The 20000-nt window shown below is 40.8% G+C and overlaps 1 protein-coding gene across 1 annotated transcript in view; it reads right to left on the bottom strand.

Annotated features, from left to right (window-relative positions):
• LOC137967805 (uncharacterized) overlaps positions 1–18414 on the bottom strand; it is a 26449-nt gene extending 8035 nt beyond the window's left edge. The window contains exons 1-10 of the mRNA XM_068814386.1: positions 18026–18414; positions 16730–16765; positions 15711–15743; positions 14037–14204; positions 12594–12757; positions 11712–11871; positions 10087–10238; positions 9733–9871; positions 6012–6566; positions 1–332 (exon numbers count right to left, since the gene is read on the bottom strand). The exon at positions 1–332 is cut by the window's left edge and continues 161 nt beyond it. Coding sequence (XP_068670487.1) covers positions 1–332; positions 6012–6566; positions 9733–9871; positions 10087–10238; positions 11712–11871; positions 12594–12757; positions 14037–14204; positions 15711–15743; positions 16730–16765; positions 18026–18409 — 2123 coding nt within the window. The 5' untranslated portion in view covers positions 18410–18414. The remainder of the gene's footprint in view (positions 333–6011; positions 6567–9732; positions 9872–10086; positions 10239–11711; positions 11872–12593; positions 12758–14036; positions 14205–15710; positions 15744–16729; positions 16766–18025) is intronic.
• Between the last annotated feature and the right edge of the window lie 1586 nt (positions 18415–20000).

Below are 20000 nucleotides of genomic sequence, written 5' to 3'. Positions count from 1 at the left end.
TGGCGAGCGATGTGCCTAGCAACCACATTGTCGACAATTTCCTCTCTATATGTTCGCCAGTCACTTTGCTGAAGATATGCTTGGCATAAAGTGCTGTCTCGGGGATAATTAGTAGTTAACATTTTGAGTTTCTCAAGAGTTGAATCGTCCAAATATTTGGAGAAGACGTCTTTCGCTACTTTAATTATCTCGCAGCCACCGCTTACCAAAATAAATTTTCGTTCTCTAGGTTTGTTCTCTTTCGGAGGGTGTCGCTTCACTTTGCTGTTAGATTCATCTGCCTTTGATGAGGGTAAGCAATTTTCTTCTTGCTCTAGTAAAGACCATGCACCCTGATATGAAAGAAAGAAAAGTAATCTTTAAAAATAGCACGCATGCCCATGACGACACGGCAGCCATGTTTGTGTCCCCGACTTTGAATCTATCCTTATGCAAATGATCCCTTTTGTTTTGGTTGAAAAAGATGGCCTCCTATCAATGCAAGTGAGTAAATAGGCTCTTTAGAACAACAGACTTACATATTTGCATAACGTATAAATAAACAATAGTCTTCATTTAGCGCTTAGATATTTGTTCGCGGACGTTATCTGTTCCGAGAAGGGAACAGTTTTCCGAGAGCGAAGCTCGAGGAAAACTGTGACTATTCTCGAAGACACTGAATGTTTTCTCTCTAATGCACCGATTGAAAGTTCAACATGCCCACTGACGCAGCTAATTGGCCACTTTCAGGTTGCGTGGGAGTCTGGGTCGAGAGTCTTATTGAATTGCATTGTGGGACTGTTTTGGGGACGAGCCACTGTTTATGCAGTCGTTTACTCTGCAAGGCAGAATTTTATACACCTTATTCCAAAATGGTCGCTATTTAGATATTCGTTTGTTTTTATTCAAAATAGACCTTGATGCCTCGTTCAAGGCAAAATATTCTTTTGAATTTTCAGCTCAAGAACGAGGCATCAAGGGCTAATTTGAATAAAAACAAAAGAATATTTAAATGACGGCCATTTTGGAGTAAGGTCTATGACTCTAAATATCATCTAGACAACGTTAAAACCAAGTCAATGCAGCAGTTTCCCGTGTGATATCTGGGGGCAATGCAGGGAGGTTTGCAGGGGCATTGCTTGAGTCACTTTAGCTTGAGTCACCTTGTTGCTTTCTCGCTTGCTTTTGGTCTCTGGAAAACTGGGTTCTTCATTTGCTTCGTCGCCCATTTTCTACTTCGTATTTCTTCGCTTATAGAGAGTTTATGCCACCGAAACGCACAACTCGCAACAGTTTGAGCGCTTATTCAGTTTGACATGGCCACCAACCCAGAAAACTCAAACTTGGATCTTTCTCCAGTCAGGCTCCCGGCAGGCTCAGCTAGTATTGCGCCTGGTTCATCATCAGGCCTTGGTTTATTTTTGGAATCATTAAACGCTTCCATCGTCAACACAATTCGCCCACTCCTTGACTCAGGACCGGCCTCAATGATCAGACCGCAGCTTCCTCCTCTCCGGCCGCTATGCCTTCGTCTACGACCAGTTTTTCCTTTCCAGGTCCCAGTTTGCCAGTGGCTTCTTCCGTTGCACAATTACCAGCTTCTCCTGGCGCAGGTAGGCATATATTGGTTCCTTCCTTTGCTAATACGTTCGCCTCGCCAACAATGTCATCGCTCAGCTTGCCCGCGAGCTCGCTCACACCGCCAGCTTCATCCTTCTTGCTCAGATCATCTTTCCAACCCTTCATGCCGTCCTTTCAGCAGCCATTCATTGGTGGGCCCGGAATCTCGCCGGTTCCATACAAAATAGTTTCGCAGATCGTCGCTGGAAAGTTTATCGATGTCGCCGAACTTCTCTCAGTTAACGTGAGGGAAAGCGAGTCGGAGCCTCAGCTTCTTTTCGATGGTAGAGTTGTCTTAACGTCTTCCACTAAGCGCCCCAAGCGCAAAATCGAAGATATCATCGCTTGGTCGGAAGCCTTTTCCATTTTTTTCTTTGATCCTTGCTACTCACTTCCCTTCCAGATGGCGCGATTTAACTCTATATATGAAGCTTTTGATCTTACGCACGAACCGCCAATTCCAAGGCAACGCCTGGTTGGCTTATGATAAAGCGTTTTGCGAACATGCAGCTGCTGCCCGACTCACGGTTTGATCCAGTATCAATGTTCAGTTGTTTAATTTTCATGCTGCTGGCTCAAGCCTTCGACGTTCCGTCACGGAACCAAGTGAGAGTTCCTCTGCGGTTGTTTGCAAGTCTTGGAACAATAGCTTTTGCGTGGCGCCCTCCAGTACGTGCCGCTTCGCGCATCTATGCTGTTCTTCCAACCATCGGGCCTCAGATTCCCCTCAGCGCAAGCCGAGACCAATCAGATCCCCAAGCTCCGATAGCAAGAAGCGAAAACGAAATTTATGCCACCTCTATAATTCCGTTCTGCTTGTGTGTTATTTGATATTATGGACGATTATTTGCCTCTTGACTTTGCTTTTCGATGCCGGAAAGGTGTTTGCTAGAGTTGATATACAGTGACTGTTTTGCCTTTGGGTTTTCGTTCGTCCTTTTGTTTTCACCTTATCCATGTGATTCATTAAGCATTTGCATTTTGGAGTGTTCTCCTTTCCATACCCTTGTCCATTAATTCGGGATAGCGTTTGTTCTTTCATTGATATAAGGGACATGACGTTTCAGTTTTGCTTTCTTGTACTATGTTACCGTACCTATTATCTTGAGTATCGCGTTACCTTTCCTAGTTTAGGGTAGAGCAATTATTATTTTATTAAAGGTTCGTTTTCCCTCTCCCTTGCAGTTTCTGTGAGCTTGCCTCCAGTGTCCCGGGTTTCTCCCCTTAATGTTAGCCGGTTCGGCTCGAGCTTCAGCACCATCTTGACCAGGCCTTGGTGTCTATTGTCCTTCAGGGTCTTTCACAAGGTTTTCACTTAGGCTTACCCTGGTAACTCCCTACGTTCTTCAAAAAAAAAACCAAGGCATCCGCTTACCAGAATCCTGAAATCATTGATGCATATTTATCAAACGAAGTTGCTTTGGGACGCGTAGCTGGTCCATTTCTTTTCCCTCCAATTTGTAATTTACAGTTAAATAGCTTTGGAGTCAAAGGGCCTACCTAATAAGTGGCGTCTTATTTTGAACATGTCATCTCCTATTGCTGCTAGTGTTAATGAGGGAATCAACCCCTAGGATTTTCCCTCTTCAGTACATACAAGTTTATGTCATCATTAAGATGGTCTGCAAATTTTGTAAAGGGGCCCTGATGGCCAAGTTTGACATCGAGTCTGCCTATAACCACATTGCTGTTCACCCCTGCATGCGACCGCTACCTTCTTGGCATGAAATGGCGTTCATGGTATTATGTGGATTTAGCCCTCCCATTAAGTTTGCGGCCCGCCCCATATATCTTCAACTCCGTAGCCGATCTGGTCGAGTGGATTCTTGACCTTTTACAGTACCTCGATGATTACATCACAGCTGGCCATCCCAACTCTCCCCTGTGTGAACAACATTTGTCCGTTGCTTCTTCAGTTTGTACGGGTCTTGGCTTACCTCTTCACCCTGCATGGAAGGTGGGTCCTACCACTTGCATGGTTACTCTGGGCATCGAACTTGACTCTATCGACCAATTGGCCCGTTTGCCGACTGACAAAATGGATTCTCTCCTTAAGCTTCTCCATCATTGGGCTTCGTATCGGTGGTGCACCAAAAGACAGCTCCAATCCTTTATCGGCCATCTTCACCCCGCTGCTAAAGTGGTTTGGCCTGGTCGTGCCTTTATACGCCGCATGATAAATCTGCTCCGACATTTCCGCCGAGATGACCATTCCATACGTGTTTAAGAAAGATCTGCAGTGGTGGCTCCAGTACTTGGCTTCCTGGAACGGTGTTTACTTTTGGCTTTACCCTGGCCTTTCTCCCACAGTCAATTTGGAGATGTCCAGTGATGCCTCTGGGTCTTTGGGGTTTGGCGCAGTCTTCGGCTCACACTTGTTTGGCAAATTGCCTTCAGTACTTCAGTCCTTGTCTATTGCGTACAAAAAACTCTTTTCCATAGTTGTCTCCGCTCATGTATGGGGTTCCTCCTGGTTTAGACAAGTTGTGCTTTTCCGTTGTGACAATGAATCTGTGGTGTACATTTTAAACTCTCGTACTTCTACAGCCCCTGATGTTATGCATCTCCTCCGCTCACTAAGCATATTTTCATTTTTACTGCCCAACACGTTGCTGGTTCTGACAACAAGATCCCCGATGCCTTGTCTCGTTTTAATTGGCAGGCCTTTCGTCATCTGGCTCCGCATGCCGATCACCATCCTACAGTCATCCCGCCTCACTTGTGGGAGATGTTAACTTACTATGCCCAGAACAGGACTGCCTTGCCTTGATGGCCCAGTGTTTGGTGCTGCAATTGTTGCTGCTCATGCTGACATTCCTGAACATCTTATTCAGGCCACGGGGCGTTGGAATAGCGATGCCTATAAACTGTACATTAGAAGTCCTGCAGAGGCTCTGGCTCAAGCGACCTCCTTGCTGTCACAATGACTATGGCTTTTGGTAAGTTCTCTCTGTCAGTTTTGCTATCTTGTGTGCTTCAGCTTGCGCAGCACTCTATGTGATCTGATATCCGGCTTATATAATCATCGTGCCTCAGCCGACAAAAAAAGGAGTTGCTACCCCATAGGTCTGCCAGTTAATCTTATTTGTCTGGTGACTGGCTTTCGTAGTCATTCTTTCCATCAAGCAGTGGGTAAGTATTGCATTTTGTTGCATTTGCCTGTGGCGCTGCATGATGACCATGCCACCAACCCTACCGTTGAGCAGGTTTGCCTTTCAGTATTTGCTGTTGCATGCTGCATATTGCCTGTGGTATTGCTGATAGTGCTACTGAAGATGTTGGCCATTTTGGGTTTGCCTTGCCCTTTGCATACTGCATGTAGCAGTCAGTGCGTCTGCCTTGTCAAGCTTGGCCTGCTGCTTTGAGTGCTTGGAGTGTTTTTTGGCGGTTAGGATGGGCACATGGCCTCCAGTCCACAGACCCTCTTCTTTCCAAGCACCTGCTTGCTTGGTGGATACCCTTGGGAGGTGGACTGTGGCTCGGTTGCCATGGTGACCTCTTGCTGCTGAGGAGAGTGTTTCTCCTCTCTTGCTACCTTTACGGCACCTACACTCCAGTAAATTGGCGTAGTGTTTTAAAGTACGATAACAATTAACTCGATCCGGTTAAACATTTATAACTTACTTTATTAGAAAGCAAACATCGTATGTACCACGATCTCACTGACCTTTTGATCAAATCTTTTGGTTTCCCGGTCAGTTGCGATCCATCGTTTTAAAATTGCCATTGTACATTATTCTGGCGGTTTAGGAAGTCATCTCCTGGCATATCGCTTTCTTGCAACTTGAGTTCTTGCTCCACTCACGCAATGATGAAAATGCGTTCCCCAAAGCATTCCACAATAAAATTTAACAAGGCTATCGACCCTGTCTACCACACAACTTCATAGTGACCAATAGGTCGAGTTCAATATAACAATATTCAGGCATGGCTACGAGGCTTTATGGTCAAATTTCACGGCTCAGTTGTGTTTTCTGTCTCACAAGTCTCAAGATTTCTAAACAAAACAATACGCAAATTTAACCATGAATTCTCGTAGCCATGTGTGAATATTGATATTATATTGAAAGTGGCCTATTGTACGGTGGAGTACAGTCGTCCTTCGTCGCTTACCGCTATCCCGAGGGACGCCCTTCGGGAAGGTAGCGAATGACGAAAACCGGTCAAACCTTTGCTGCTATTGCAATCAAATTGCAGGAAGCAAGCGGGTGCAATGGAAAGGGGAAAAAGAGTTGTGACTACCAGAGAAAAACCAGTTTCGCTTTTACAGACTATTAGCCCTATATCGTCTGTCACATGATTCCAGAATCACCATGGATGTTTCAAAATGTGATTGGGATTAGAAACCGATGATTTCACAGCCTCCCTTCAAATTGATAATAATTAAGAGGGTACAAGTAAACACTACTTACAAAGCACTGTCCAGGTCGTAGCCTGTCTACCGCCATGAAGACTCCGACGCCGACATTGTCTCCCGTTCTCTCCTCGACCAATCCTTCATCAACGTCCTTCTCTGTTTCTTTGTCAACAAATAGATCATTGTAGGCCATTGCCCAGCGAAGAGAAGCGTTCTGTTCCTGTCTTCCTTCATCGTCAAAGCTCACGTGACATTTCATTGGGTTACGCATAAAACTATCCGGTTGCAGTATTCCTTTGACTTGGTTGTCCTGACATCTCGCCGATATTTCTTTGGTCTGGTGGACACGCTTGGATGATTCCGCAGATTTTGGTTTTGTTTGCGCATGCGGCATTGTTTTATCAGAGCCTTTGGTCGATTTCGTTTCTGAACTCTCCAATATAAATGGGAATCCTCGAGTTACAATTGAACTTAAAGAGACTTCCTCTGTGTTCAAACGATAAGTAGATGATGCATCGTCCAATATTTTGTCCGTTCTATATTTTATGGCGTGCTTGATGTAATTCTTGCATTTGCTAAGGTCTAACAGTCTTAAAACATCACATTGCCCCTTTACAAAAACAAAGGAAAAGAAGTATTAATTTTATGAAAAACCAATACAGGAAGGAGATCTTTGACAATTAAAAAAGATGCTAATAAAACTAGCCAGTTTACTCGTTACCCGAACCATATCAAACGACTATTTCATCTGAGAAAAGTCAACTGACAATTTACGATCGAGGCTCAAACAAACTCATTTCTCATAAGAACCTATTTTATAAGAATGTTCAGGCGTAGATCAACCCAAATTTTAACAACATGCGTAGAAGAGGGCCAGGATGGGGGTGCTGCTGGAATCACAGCTATCAGCTAAATTTTTAGCCATTTCTCAGCTAACAGTTAAAAAACACAACAACAATTCTCAGCTATTAGTTAAAAAACACATCGTTTCTCAGCTAACAGTTAAAATTCTGGCCGAATCTCAGGTATCCGTAAACCCCATCCACATCCTCTTAGAACATACACAAGCAGAGAGTCAGTTATGAACGTCTTTATTTTGCTCAGTTCTTGTTTTGTTTTTGTAAGTAGTATAAATAGAGGTAAGAAATGTAAAACTGTAGTCTAACAGAACAATTCACTCAAATACATCTGGACGTTTTTTAACATTTAACAATGTGGTTTTCATATTATTCCACTATTACGCCATTTTACCATATTTGGTCAAGAGAACGCGCAAAACATGAGTCGGTGATACACTGTAGTGTCCCGGTTTGACCCGGTGGTTTAGAACGAGAGTTTTACATGGAAAGAAATTGTTTTCAACACGATGCAAAGCTTGAGAATTTAGCTTGTCATCGCTTGTCACTCGTCATTTCGTTTATCCTATCAAATAAGGGACATCTGGCTGGCTTTTTGTGCTGTTTGCATCGTTCGCACGCGCCCTGAAGGACAGATGATGCATTTTTTTAACACTCTTACCAAATAAAATTGAAGCAAAATAACACCTTTTTTGCAGTACAATAATAAATCTCTCTTTTTCGATAGTTTAACATATAATGTTCGCGGACATTTTCCTCATTGCTCGTATTTTTCTTCGCCCCTGGGAGGCTCGGAAAAATACTACGCACAATCCGCGCGTATTATATGTTAAGTAATGATCCGTGTAAGGTGGATAGCAATTTCCTTTGTTATGCGGCAACGGGGCTTTCCCCACATAGGAATGTTATCATTTTTACATAGAGAATGCATAAACCTACGGGAAAGCCGTTAACGCAATAAAATTCATTTACAGCCCACTTTGAAAGGGTGTTTTTTTTGTGTTAAAAGATTTTGACCAATCACAAGAGTTGAAAACAAAAGCCAAGAAACGTTTACAATTTTACATGTTCCCGACATACGATTTCTGTGGAATTCATTTAAACTGAGACCAGATGAAAGATGGAAGATGGTTGGAAAGTAAGGATGAATATAATACTGCTTTTATGAAGTTTTGTTAACTTTTGCTGTTTAAGCCAATCAGAAGTAAGTACAGACAATAGAAAAGTTATCACCTTTTTGCATACCAATTGAATTCAAACATGTTCGTTGCCGTTGTTGCTATCGTTCTTATCTGGACCGTTTCTTAAACCAATAGGTAGTTTTCACGTGACGTGATCGCCGCCATGTTGGTGGACGAAAACAAAAGATCACTCATGAGCTCCTTGTGTTCTTCTACCAGCAATTGTGCATTGCAGCGTTGTTATCTGTGTCTCTAGAGATTGGTTGCAAACCCCCTGTACGATTTAGGAGCAGTCGTGGCTCAGTTGGCTAGTGCGTAGCTTTTGGAGCGAGAGGTCCCCGGTTCGATCCTCGGTGACTTAAACGTCTGTTTCGACTTTCCTCTGATTCGTGTAGCTATAGCTTTAAATATCCGTAAAACGGAGCACTGACAGAGGAAGGGGGGTAAAGGGCGCACCGTCGGCTTCCATTGATACCAGCCTCGTAGCTGAAGGAACTACCGACGTTAAATAAAGTTACTTTACCTTTACCTTTACCTTTATTTATTGCATGATACACTAAAGAACAACTCAGTTTGTAGTCGAACTTAGTATACCACACAACTTTAAGAACGGGATACTGAGAATGTTTTCAGGCTCAAATCGCAAAAAAATAAGAACGTCTGAGTCTCCAAATTAGACGTTCTTATAAAAATAGAGTGTATGTAGATATAACTGCTGACGGATTTAGTACATTACTTTAAGCGGAACGGACTCACTCAGTGAGGATTTTAGATCTGGAGTACATCAAAACTCTTTTCTGCAATTAACGTGACGCAGAGACGGAAATAGGTAATGAATAGTGTTTTTACCTTTGTATATATATGATAGTTTGTTTGTTTTTCGGGGATATTATCTCTTGTGGAAGCTACTCCGTAAATCCGAGGCCTTAAATAAAAGTGAGGTATGTATCATATATCCACAACAAATACTACGTATATAAGTCGTATAGTATATAGGCCATTTCGGAATTGCGCAGGGAACTGGGGCGAGTTTCAAATTTGAACCAATCGATAAATTGACACCATCACATGAAAGATAACGTTGAGGTTGGTCATCTGTCCACGATTGATGCTTTTAGGTCGAACAGAGACGAAGTTACGGACTTTTAAAAACATAGCCAAAATCCATACAGACGTCTCTAATTTTGAGACTGCGTCCCCCAAAACCATATGAACTCTTAAAATTATTTTACGATTTGTGTAATCTTCATAAAAATAGGCAAACAAAGTGATTTTCACCGCACCTGTTTTCAAATAGTAGGTTCATGACAGGATTTTCCAGTTGTCCCAAATCTGATAATTTTGTAAAAAAGTTTATATGGTTTGGGGGACGCGGCCTAAAAATTAGAGACGCTTGTATCGATTTTTAAGTATGTTTTTAAGTCCGTAACTTGGTCTCTGTTCGACCAAAAACCATCAAACTTAGATAACCAATCGCAACGTTATCTTTCATGAGATGGTGTCAATTTATCGATTGGCTCAAATTTGAAACTCGCCCCTGTAATGGCGTGACTGTATACCACCATATATGTAAAGTAATGTAGGCATGGTATGTAAGAGTGCTATATAATGTGTAGAGTCGGCCCGAACGGAGATCGTTCGGGCGACGTTAACATTGTAAACACTCGACATTAAAGCCCCATTTCCCCACGCCATTCCGAAATGGCCTATAGAATCTTTGCCTGACATGCACATTTACCTTGATGATAAACACTATCCAATGAAAATCGGAGGAATCGCGAACAATTACTTCATCACTGTTGTAATCCTGCAATCTGCTTTCCACGGCAACTTTATTGATAACATCTTCCGGCCACGTGCTAAACAATTGGTGTTCCCTGAAAGTATCAAGTATTTTTATGAATTTGTCGTCGCTTAGCCAAACTCACGGTACAATTTAAGTCAAGACATGCATTCGCAGATTTGGCTTGGAATTTGACAGCTGAAGTTAGGTTGACAGTAAGTAGTGAAACGCAAAGATGTAGACCGACATAGCAAAAGTTGAAAAACTTATAGTGGATTTGCCAACCAATGCACGCAGGAGACTTCTTACTTGAAAAATTCCGTCCGTCTTTGGGCATCCGCCTTGAAACACTCATTAATCCTAGCGGAGAAGAAATCCTCTTTATCTACGGACAATAACTCGGTTTTTTCCAAGCAAACCACAGTTGCGGCTCTCTTAAGGTTCCGGATGAAGGCTAGCTCCTGCGAAAAATAAAAACACTATGTGGTTCAGTAGTGTCGTCGAAACCGATTTATTTAACAAGAGTAAATGAACGTAAAGAGAAACCGCATAGTTTGCACGCTGACTGTATTGATTTATGGCGTAATTTCAAACATTTTTCGCCTTGTAATATCAAATTCAAACTGTAACGTGCTTTTCCTGTCAAATCTGCTATTGGTTCTTTCTTGGCACCAGTTGATACTGACGCGAAAATAAAATCATATTAAGGTGGCTCAAAGCAGTTTCAACGCTTCCAAGTGACGCTCTTATTCGAAGTATCGGCACCACAACGTTGTATCATGTATTAGCAATATTGTGGTACCAAATGAAACACGAATTATTGCTGAACAAGACACAGTCATTATTGTGACGTAATATGTCACCGTTGCAACAGGCAAGCCCTGTAAAAACATTTGGTTTTATCAACGGAGTTGATAATTTAAATTGGCCACCGTGCAGAGATTCTAAAAGCCCTTATTTTGTCCTTAGTTGCTTATATCTCAAAAACGAACTCGGTGACCCCCATTTTTTATTTCTGAAAAGTAATCAGAAGGGCAAGATGAAACTCTCTGCAAAGTTTAAAAAATCTGTCTAGTGGATTCAGAGCCACCTTAATTTTGTGATTTTTTTAAGGTGGCTCTGAATTCGCTAGACAGAATTTTTTAAACTTTGCCGAAAGTCTCATCGTGGCCTTCTAATCACTTTTCAGCAATAAAAAAGGGGGGTCACCAAGTTCGTTTTTGAGATTATGAGCAACTAAATCCAAAATATAGGGTTTTTTTGCTGGGCTTTTCCGTTGCCAAAATAACTTATTACATCACAATAAATGATGATCACATCTTGTTTGGAAATAATCGGTGTTTCATACGGTACCAGAACATTGCTGTTAAGTGGTACAGTGTTGTAGCGTCATTCGATCTAAAGAGAGTGTCTTCTAAGTGTCGAAACCGCTCGGCCCTTCCGAGCCTCCTTAAACAATTTTTCCACGATCGCGCGTTGGATATGAGGTAGTAAATTGCCAACGAGGCGCGTGGCACCGAGTTGGCTATAACCAGTCTTGTATAAATACACAGGTGATTATACAAAATCGCGCGCTCTCATTGGCTCGCCATCTCAGATTATCAGCCGATAATCTCCTCGACGGACAAAATGGCTGCCAGTAGTCGTTTTGCCACTGTAATTGAAGATGATTTCGCGTTGAAATGTTTTTTTTTTCTCTTTTTTGAAATAATCACCTGTGTATTTATACTAAAACAATTATTCGCCTCAGGCTCAGTGATTATCGGTGAATGTTAATATGAATATTAATGTTGTTAATTATATCCAACAAGCGGGAGTGGAATAATTGTTTTGCTAAATTTTCATCGAATTCTGAACATGTCAGATGTTTTCGCTTCCCCTCACAAATTTTTCAGCGACCGGGTACTGTCGGAAATTAATTGCTAAATACCTACCCCAAAGTAGTCTCCTCTCTTGAGTACAGAATTTTCTGTTGGTTTAGCAAATGCGCTGTGTTCGTCATCGTCTACGGTGACGCAAACCGAACCACTGAAGATGAAGTAAAATCGCATTGCCGCGTGGCCTTTCCGTATAACTACTCTCCGTCGACCAAAGCTGTGTGAGATAAAACGTGAATCACAACGAAATCAAACTTACTCGCTTTTGTTCCTTATTCATTTGTAGTCCACTCCCAGCTGATCTAATAAAAACCCTAAAATACGGGACGTTAATTTAGCGAGGAAACTTTCTTTAGTTCTGGTGCATGCTCAAACTTAACTTAGGTTATTTTTACATTTAGCGGGGCTGTTGCAGCAAACATCCCAAAGTGTATAGAGCGAGTTTCAATCGAGTGTGGTAAAACCAAAACCAAAGCAATTACTTTAGCCAATCAAAAAGGACGGGAACGATCGAGTAAACCAATCAAAACTGGAAGTAATTACACGTAGCCGGCAAAAAGGGCGGGAAAATGTGCACGGGCGAGCCACGTTTGGTTTTGGTTTCACTCTGTTTCACTTCTGATTGGTTGAAAAAATTGCGCGAGAACTTTAAACCAATCACTGAGTGAAGTAATGCAAAACCAAACTAATTTGCAATTTGCTAATTATTTTTGATACTCAATTGAAAACCGCTCTATAGCTTTGTTGTACAAGAATAAGGGAAATGATGCAATAAATAATTCATAAACGTTACACAAGTTTGGTTACAAAATGCCGTAGCCAAGTCAAAGAGGTGATATTGGATTGATTCAATACCCTAGTGTACACACAGAAGAATTTCAATGATGACGAGAAAAGACTTGTTAGCTTTTACCAGTGATTTCACGTGGAACTACTTACCAGTCATATCTAATTGCTTTACAAAGAGCTTCTTGTGTCTTGAAACAGTAACGGCGAAAACCCTTTAATTGTTTCATGATTTGCACAATGGAGTGAACCTCTTGCGGTGTCCTGGACTCGGGATCTTTGTTGGTGATTTCTTTGGCCCAACGTGGCATAAGGAACTGTAAAAGAAAAATTGCTTCATAGCTCAGTTTGGTAGAGCATTGCACCGGCATCGTAGAGGTCACGCTTTCGTATCCCACTGAAGCTACCTGAAAATTTCAGTTGTCTGTAAAAGACAATTGCTTAGAATTTTAAGAAACAACACAACGTGTTTTACTGAAAAACATGATTCAACAGAATCTTCTGTCACCTTCAGTTTGAATTACAGTTGTAAAAAACGTTGTGTTGTTTCCTAAATTGTAACATGTCTGCTACTATCCAGACCTTTTGACAATTGATTAAATTGAGATAAGCGAGAGGATGGATCACTTCTTCCTTTCGTAGTAAATTATCTTTAAAGTAACAGCTTATCACTACCAAAGTTAGCATAAATATATGAATAGTTTTGGATATTATAAAGTTTACCTTTGAAAATATGTAGTGTAACATACCAAAGAGAGTTGGCTCGCCTTGTTTAATTATCACCGCTGTATGCATCTTAATTGTTATCAAGCTCCGATGGCTGAGGAACAAGAATTTCTATGACACGTGCAATCTATTTTTAAACTTAAAACAAGTTTAGAAGAAGGAAGAAAAAAGAAAGAAAGGCAGAAGGTGGTTATAATTCCGTGTTCAAGTACTAAATGATATTGGCAAGTAATATTTAGAGACATATCGTGTAAAGAATTTTAGGCGGACTTTTTAGTGTACATGAACACGGAATTATAAGCCAGAGGGTGGAACCCAGATCGCTAGCTTTTCGGATACCTACTAGACCAAGCCAACAAGCTTCTACACTACAAGGCGTCCGCTCAGTTATCTTTTCTTGTTGCTCTATGGTCGCCAGTTTTATATCCAGTTACTGGCATGCTCGTTGGAACATGTCACTTGTTTAAAGATTATACCATCAGATAGTGTAATTCTCAGGAAATGTTTAACGTCCTTTTGAGCATTAGAAAAAAAGGGTAAACTATTATTTATTTGTTTAATTAACTATTTTTTTGTATAAGAGGTAGGACTACCCAGGCCATTCGCTCCAGCCTTTCTTTGCGCACTAATTTATGATTTCAGAGACTAAAGTAGTCGAGGTATGAGTTAAACCTAAATTTCTGACTTTTTCGCGATAATCTGGGTCAGTTTAACCATGCTGTGTAAAATATATTCGTTAAGAAGGAAGCTGTAGCTTTGGGAAAATTAAGTTGCTCTTAACTTTGCTATAATTTGAAATAAAAGAAGGCAAAGGTGGAAAAAGTGGCTGGAACAGGAAATTTGTAAAAAGGACAGTTTTAAAATTAATACCTCATGATGGGATTTGTAAAACTCTGGATCAAACATTAAACCCTCCACAGTTCCTTTCGCTTCAGCGGACTTCAAGCTTAGCGCGGCATCAGAAGTGACTTCGTTGTGCTGACCTCTCTGGACTGCATAGTAAACAACACTTTTAAATGCTGCATTACAAGTCTGGATCTGTAAAATATCATAGAGACTGCTCTGAGCGGCAAAAATTAGAAAAGGAAATAGCACGAATGCAATTTTAACAACACTTTATCGACTCAAAAACTACGCTCCCTTTAACAATCACTACATCCACTAAAAAACTCAGCCCTGGTCCTAGAGGTTTTACTTGAGCCGCGAGAGAGCCGCGAGAGAGCCGCGAAGACGAGTCCCGAAGCGGCGAGAAAAGAAAAACCTCTGGTTACCTTAGACTTGACTCTCACTTTCATGTACACGCCAGGGTCAGGATCTGACCCTCAGTCTCGGATTGGTTGATATTTTTACGAACACGCAAATCAATATGATTGGTTCGTTTGATTGGTAATATACCGAGAAGACGCGTGATTGCTAAGTTGTCATTGGTCCCTTTTCTGATTATCAATTTGACGCGTTTGACACCTGGCGTCTGCATGAAACTGAGATTTAAGTCCAAGGTAACCAGCGGTTTTTCTTTTCTCGTCGTTTCGCGACTGGTCTTCGCCAATCGCTCGTTCGCTCGGGGCTCAAGAAAAACCTCTGAGACCAGGGTATCAAAAACTATGCCCCCTTTAACAATCCCTACATCCACTCAAAACCTATTTCCCTTTTTACCCCATTGACGGACTCCTCGGGGTGAGATTTTACTCTGTCTAACGCCAGACAATTTTACTCGTCAATGGGTTCAAACGATGTTTTAAAAAAACTCTCAACGAAATACTCATCTAGTTTGCGAACTTTCAAAAGTCAGAGCATTCATTAGGCGAGTTCATACAGCGGATCCAAGTAGGCCTTAAGTGCAACGGAAGCTCGCGCCAACTTGGAGACTCACTTGACGTCGTATGACCTTATCTTGGTTTTTGATCTTCTCAAGTACGCATTCGAGAGGGATTAAACTACACTTGAGATCGTACTTCGGCTTCCCTGAAGATACCTCATTTCTAAGGTTACAGATTAAGGTACTTCAACCAAAATAAACTCCGTTCCTGACAATCATTCATTATAAATCCGCCTGTTGATTTCGAAGTGTATTATTGAGATTTTTCGTTAATTATATATTCAAGAAAATTTTCTACATATATTCGTTTTCTTAAACTGCACTCAGATATGAAATTTTCATTCACCTATGAAAACACTTTCATCCAGGTTGAATTATTCTTAGTTGCACGATCGTTCGTTACATATTTTTTTGGATTTTGTACGTCGTTTTCATAATTAATGACTTAGTTTCTATCGGCAATTTTTGTTTTGAGTAGTTGGCGCTTGGTTGCCATAGCAACTTGTTTAAGGTTCTATAGAGCACAATTTGCGGTAAAATCAAGTTTTCTTACTGATTAAGTGTATTATAAAGCTGATATTCATGATAACTGAGATCTCGTTTAGTAGTTTACATAGGGAAGAGCCGCAAGTATCACCGTGTATTAACTTTGGCTGGCATACACACTAAAACGTAAACTTAGGAAACCGTGACTCTATTCGTAACACGAAGGAAGATTTACTTACCAATTTTACAGCGCGTTTGAAGCGTTCTAAAGGCTGAGAAAATAAAAAAGGACAAATAAATTACACCAGAATAAAACCAGTCGCTGCAGTTAATTGGATTTTGCAAAATTAAACATTCTAGGCTCTTTTGAACTAATTTTAAGATCGTTCCCTTGTCCTGCATTCCTGCATCGTCACGCCTGGTTCCAGTCATATTCAACCTTTGATTTTTCTTAGGATTCTCCCTTTAGTGGCTTACGCTTTGATCGCCGTCTTTCCTGCGATGATTTGACACCAGTAGGGGTCCTTAGAAATATTGGCACTTTCAAGGTGTGAACGATTTAGTGCATTTAGAAGACGCACTTTCCAAGATAGTTTCTCTTTAGTTTCAGTGAAGATAGTTTGTTTTTAGTTAGAGTGTTGCTATCCTATGGAGCAATCTTCCTAAGGCATTACCTACGGTAAGTTCTTTAGGTCTCTTAAAGAGAAATATTCATAGATGGTTTTCTGAACAGTACTCCCACACGGCAAATGTGTAAACTACTTGTTCAGAAATTTTGTAAATTTTCTATGTAAGATTGATATTTTTAACAGTGTATAAATAAAGTTTTCATTCATTCATTCTTGGCGCGAAGCGTTGATGCGAGGTGCGTCATTTCCCCAAGACGAACTACAAGACGCATAAACAAAGAAGGCCTTCAAGTGTTTGCCCTAAATCGCGCGTATCGTCCAGGCCGCAGTTGTTCGAGGACTGGATAGCGCTATCCACTGGATAAATCACTATCCACTGGATAACTCAATTGATTTTGCTAGTGTTTATCCGCTGGTGGTGATTTATCCGGTAGATGGCGTTATCCACCTTTTGAACAACCAAGGCCAGAACTGATAATGGATCCCTCTGGCCGAATCACTCAAAAAGTAGTGACGCTTGATCAATGTTCGAGGTCGTGTTTTCGTACACGCACGTCATCTAATCATGAAACATCGATTATTTACAACCTCAGTCTGTTCCCCTAAACTATGACATTCATTAAACAAACCTGGAGTTTCTTTTGCTTTGCCTTACAAAGATCCACCTGTTACATAAGAGAAAAAAACCCGGTAAGAGTGTTATACCCACATAATAGCCCAACTAGAGTGCAGCGAAAAGTAAGAAAGAGATATTAACAGCTCAAACTATAGATCTATTTTGCATGAAAAGTGAAAATTCAAAAACAAGACAATCATTTGCTTGAAAAAAATGGAGCATTTAGCACAACTGGTGCCTTGATCGTGACACTGGGTTAAAAATTGACACTAGCTACAGCTACAAAATGCGGATTTCCCTTGCAGTTGGCATGCATCAGATCACTGCCTATGTTTTATAACTAAAAGGAATTGCAACTAATTTTCGGGCAATTATTGTGAATTAGGTGATAAATACTTAAGTGCAAAAGTCAACAAATTAATCTGTTGTATCCGGACAGGATCACGTCATAAATGTCATATTTACATTTTTTTTCTCATCGTCTGTCGTTAAATGAAGCGTCTTGATTTGACTTGATCCGCAAAGATGTTTTAATTATTTGGGAGGTTAGTGCTATTTGTATATTCAAATATAACTGGACTGAAATAACGATAACTAATTAAGTAAAAAGTTAAGAAATAATAATTTGACGGAAATTCCGTATTTTCCCTTTAAGAAGTCCTTTTGTAGCATTCAGTCGAATCTTTGCCCCTCGTGTTTTGTCGCTGCAATATACCGCGTCCGTTACATGGTATGGCACGTTAGAGATTTATTGGTCTTTGTTGTAGGCCAAGATCAACAATTACTTGACCAATCTTCAAAGGTCTTCAAACCGATGAGTTCTGTCTTTAACTTTTGTTTTCCTTGACCTTAGAGTCAACTGCATTGAAAACAATTGAGCATATTGTCATCCAATTTATTTGGTGTGGCAAAATACGTGTTTGACTTTATATGCCAAGCTGAGAAAACAAAGGCCGACTTTCGGTTAAGAAGACCGACCTCGGTCAATAAGTTATTTTTTTAAGGCCAATTATTTGTCACGCTACCGGCCTGAAATCTGTTTTAAAATTTCTCTAAGACTATTTATTGTAATTTGAATAGTTCACCACGCGTTACAGTTATCGTCCCTTCACACTAGAGAAAACTATATTTTTTAAAGTCAATTAAAAAAAAGTTCCCTAAACTGTGAACGAGGAAACTTTGAAACTTTCGGTCAATCTGCTTTCCTCGCCACGACCAAACGGTGTTGTTATTGTTTTTGGATTCTTATGCTTAGAAACGCGTCCCATTATACATCGTTACTGCATTTCAAAGTCAATTCAAAGTTCACCTGCTTCTTCTCGTATTCCTTCAGCCATCTCTTAGGCAGATTTGTTTTCATATCCCATGGCTCATCTTTGTGATGACCCCGATTTGACTGGTGTGTGCTGCTAAAGTTGTACGACGGTCGGTGATCGCGATTTTCAAACGAAGATGTAGCTCTCTTTTCGATGCTAATAGTGTTCCTCCTTGCAATTGATGGCCCGGTGACAACCGACTTGTTTCGTAGTCTCTTCAATAGTTTTGAAATTTGCTCGCTGGACGACGAGAAACCTGCTCCACTTTGTAGCATTTGGCGTTTTTTGCTTGATCGTTGATAAAAGAGGTAAGAAACATCAATGCTTGCACCTCGCACCTGTCTTGGCCGTGCCTCAGTAGTTTTCTGATGTTCCATGTTAATCAAGGCTTTTTGTTCTTCTCTCATGGACCATAACTCAAGTGTTCAGTATGCCTTTTTCACGTGCCTTCACTATTTGTCTTCCGGTTTGAAACAATGGAAAATGTTACACGCAAATTTTTTCGAATTGTTTGCGTCACGCGATTTTAAATCTACATTGTAGCTTTGTCTCTACGCAACGCAGACAAAAGCGCGTGCATTGAATTCATTTAAAAACCGTGGCAAGCTCGATCAGTTTAAATAATGACCTTTAATCAGTTTTGTGTGTTTAACTGTTGCTCAGTGGATGCGACAAGATCATCCAAAACGTAATAATTGCCACTATAGACGAGTGGCCACTTCACCCCCGGGACATTGCTTCGCCAGGAAGTTAAAAGGAAAAATAAAAAGGAAAAACCAAAGACATTAATTAAAATAAAACCGTAACGCCAAATAATAATGAATTGTCTATCCTTTCCTTACAATCTTTTTAAACATTTCAGGTGCAAAACTTTGCTTGTGACGGTACAATTCAACCTGCTCACAACGAGTCTGAAACTTTGAACACTTTAGTTGTTGATTTCAACATTAGTTTTCCTTTTGGTTCTGTAGATGCACAGCAGCCCGATAAGCTCGAATACAAAATTCTCCATATTGTGAGCACAGTAGTCAAGATTGGCAAAACAGGTACTTCAATAAGGAATGGATAGTTAAGCTTTCGCACACAATAGTCTTTTACTATGATCAGAGGCTATTAGCTGCAGACTAATATGTGAGAGGACAATGGCCGCTTAAAAGAAAACCTAACCTAACCTAAAGCACAAACTGGCCACATTTTTGTCGGATTTGGGCTTCCTTGAAAGGTCAGAGGAATAAGAAGATCTAAGAAAATCAAGAAATCTCTTTCATTGATATAATTCAGTCACTAACGAAAAAAATGGGGCCAGGTGCACTTTACCTCAACGTTCACAAAACTGTAGTCTTAAAATGAAGTTATTTTGACTGCGTACAATTATTAGTCTCTTTTTTTTTACTAGCCATAGTTTCAGGCCCTCTCCTGTTTTCTTGCTTAAATAGGCCATGTCCGAGTTCATGTCTGCCTCCTCTTCAAAACGAGTCTATGTGCGAAGTTTTTGTGATGGCAATTAGTTACTGGGTTGCCTCATGGCAAACCCAGTCGAGGTCTGCGTTTAGTTTGTTTGTTTTCTTTTTATTTTTTTGTCCGTGTCGGTAAAAGTCTTGACTGTCACTCCCCTGGTAAGTGGTGTCTTTGTGGACAGAGCCTTCTGCGAGTATTTTCTTAGGATCGAGAGGGTAGTGGAACTGCGTAGATTTCTCTGGTGGACACAGTAGAATCATTAACTTAGCCTGCAATGGCGTCGAAAGTCATGTAACGCGAATGGCGTTTTAGTGGATCCTTAAACAAAATATACCCAATGGCGTCGAAAGTCATGTAACGCGAATGGCGTTTTAGTGGATCCTTAAACAAAATATACCCTTATGGAGCTCAATAATGGAAAGTTAGTTGGATAAAATAGGCAGGAATCTCAAAAGCGACGAGCACTGGACTTCGACAACAATCTATCGCCCGTCGAGACGAAATCAAAGT

The sequence above is a fragment of the Montipora foliosa genome, chromosome 8 (assembly GCF_036669935.1).
Source record: "Montipora foliosa isolate CH-2021 chromosome 8, ASM3666993v2, whole genome shotgun sequence".
In the NCBI taxonomy this organism is placed as follows: domain Eukaryota; kingdom Metazoa; phylum Cnidaria; class Anthozoa; order Scleractinia; family Acroporidae; genus Montipora; species Montipora foliosa.
This window is presented reverse-complemented; position numbering and strand designations above follow the sequence as displayed.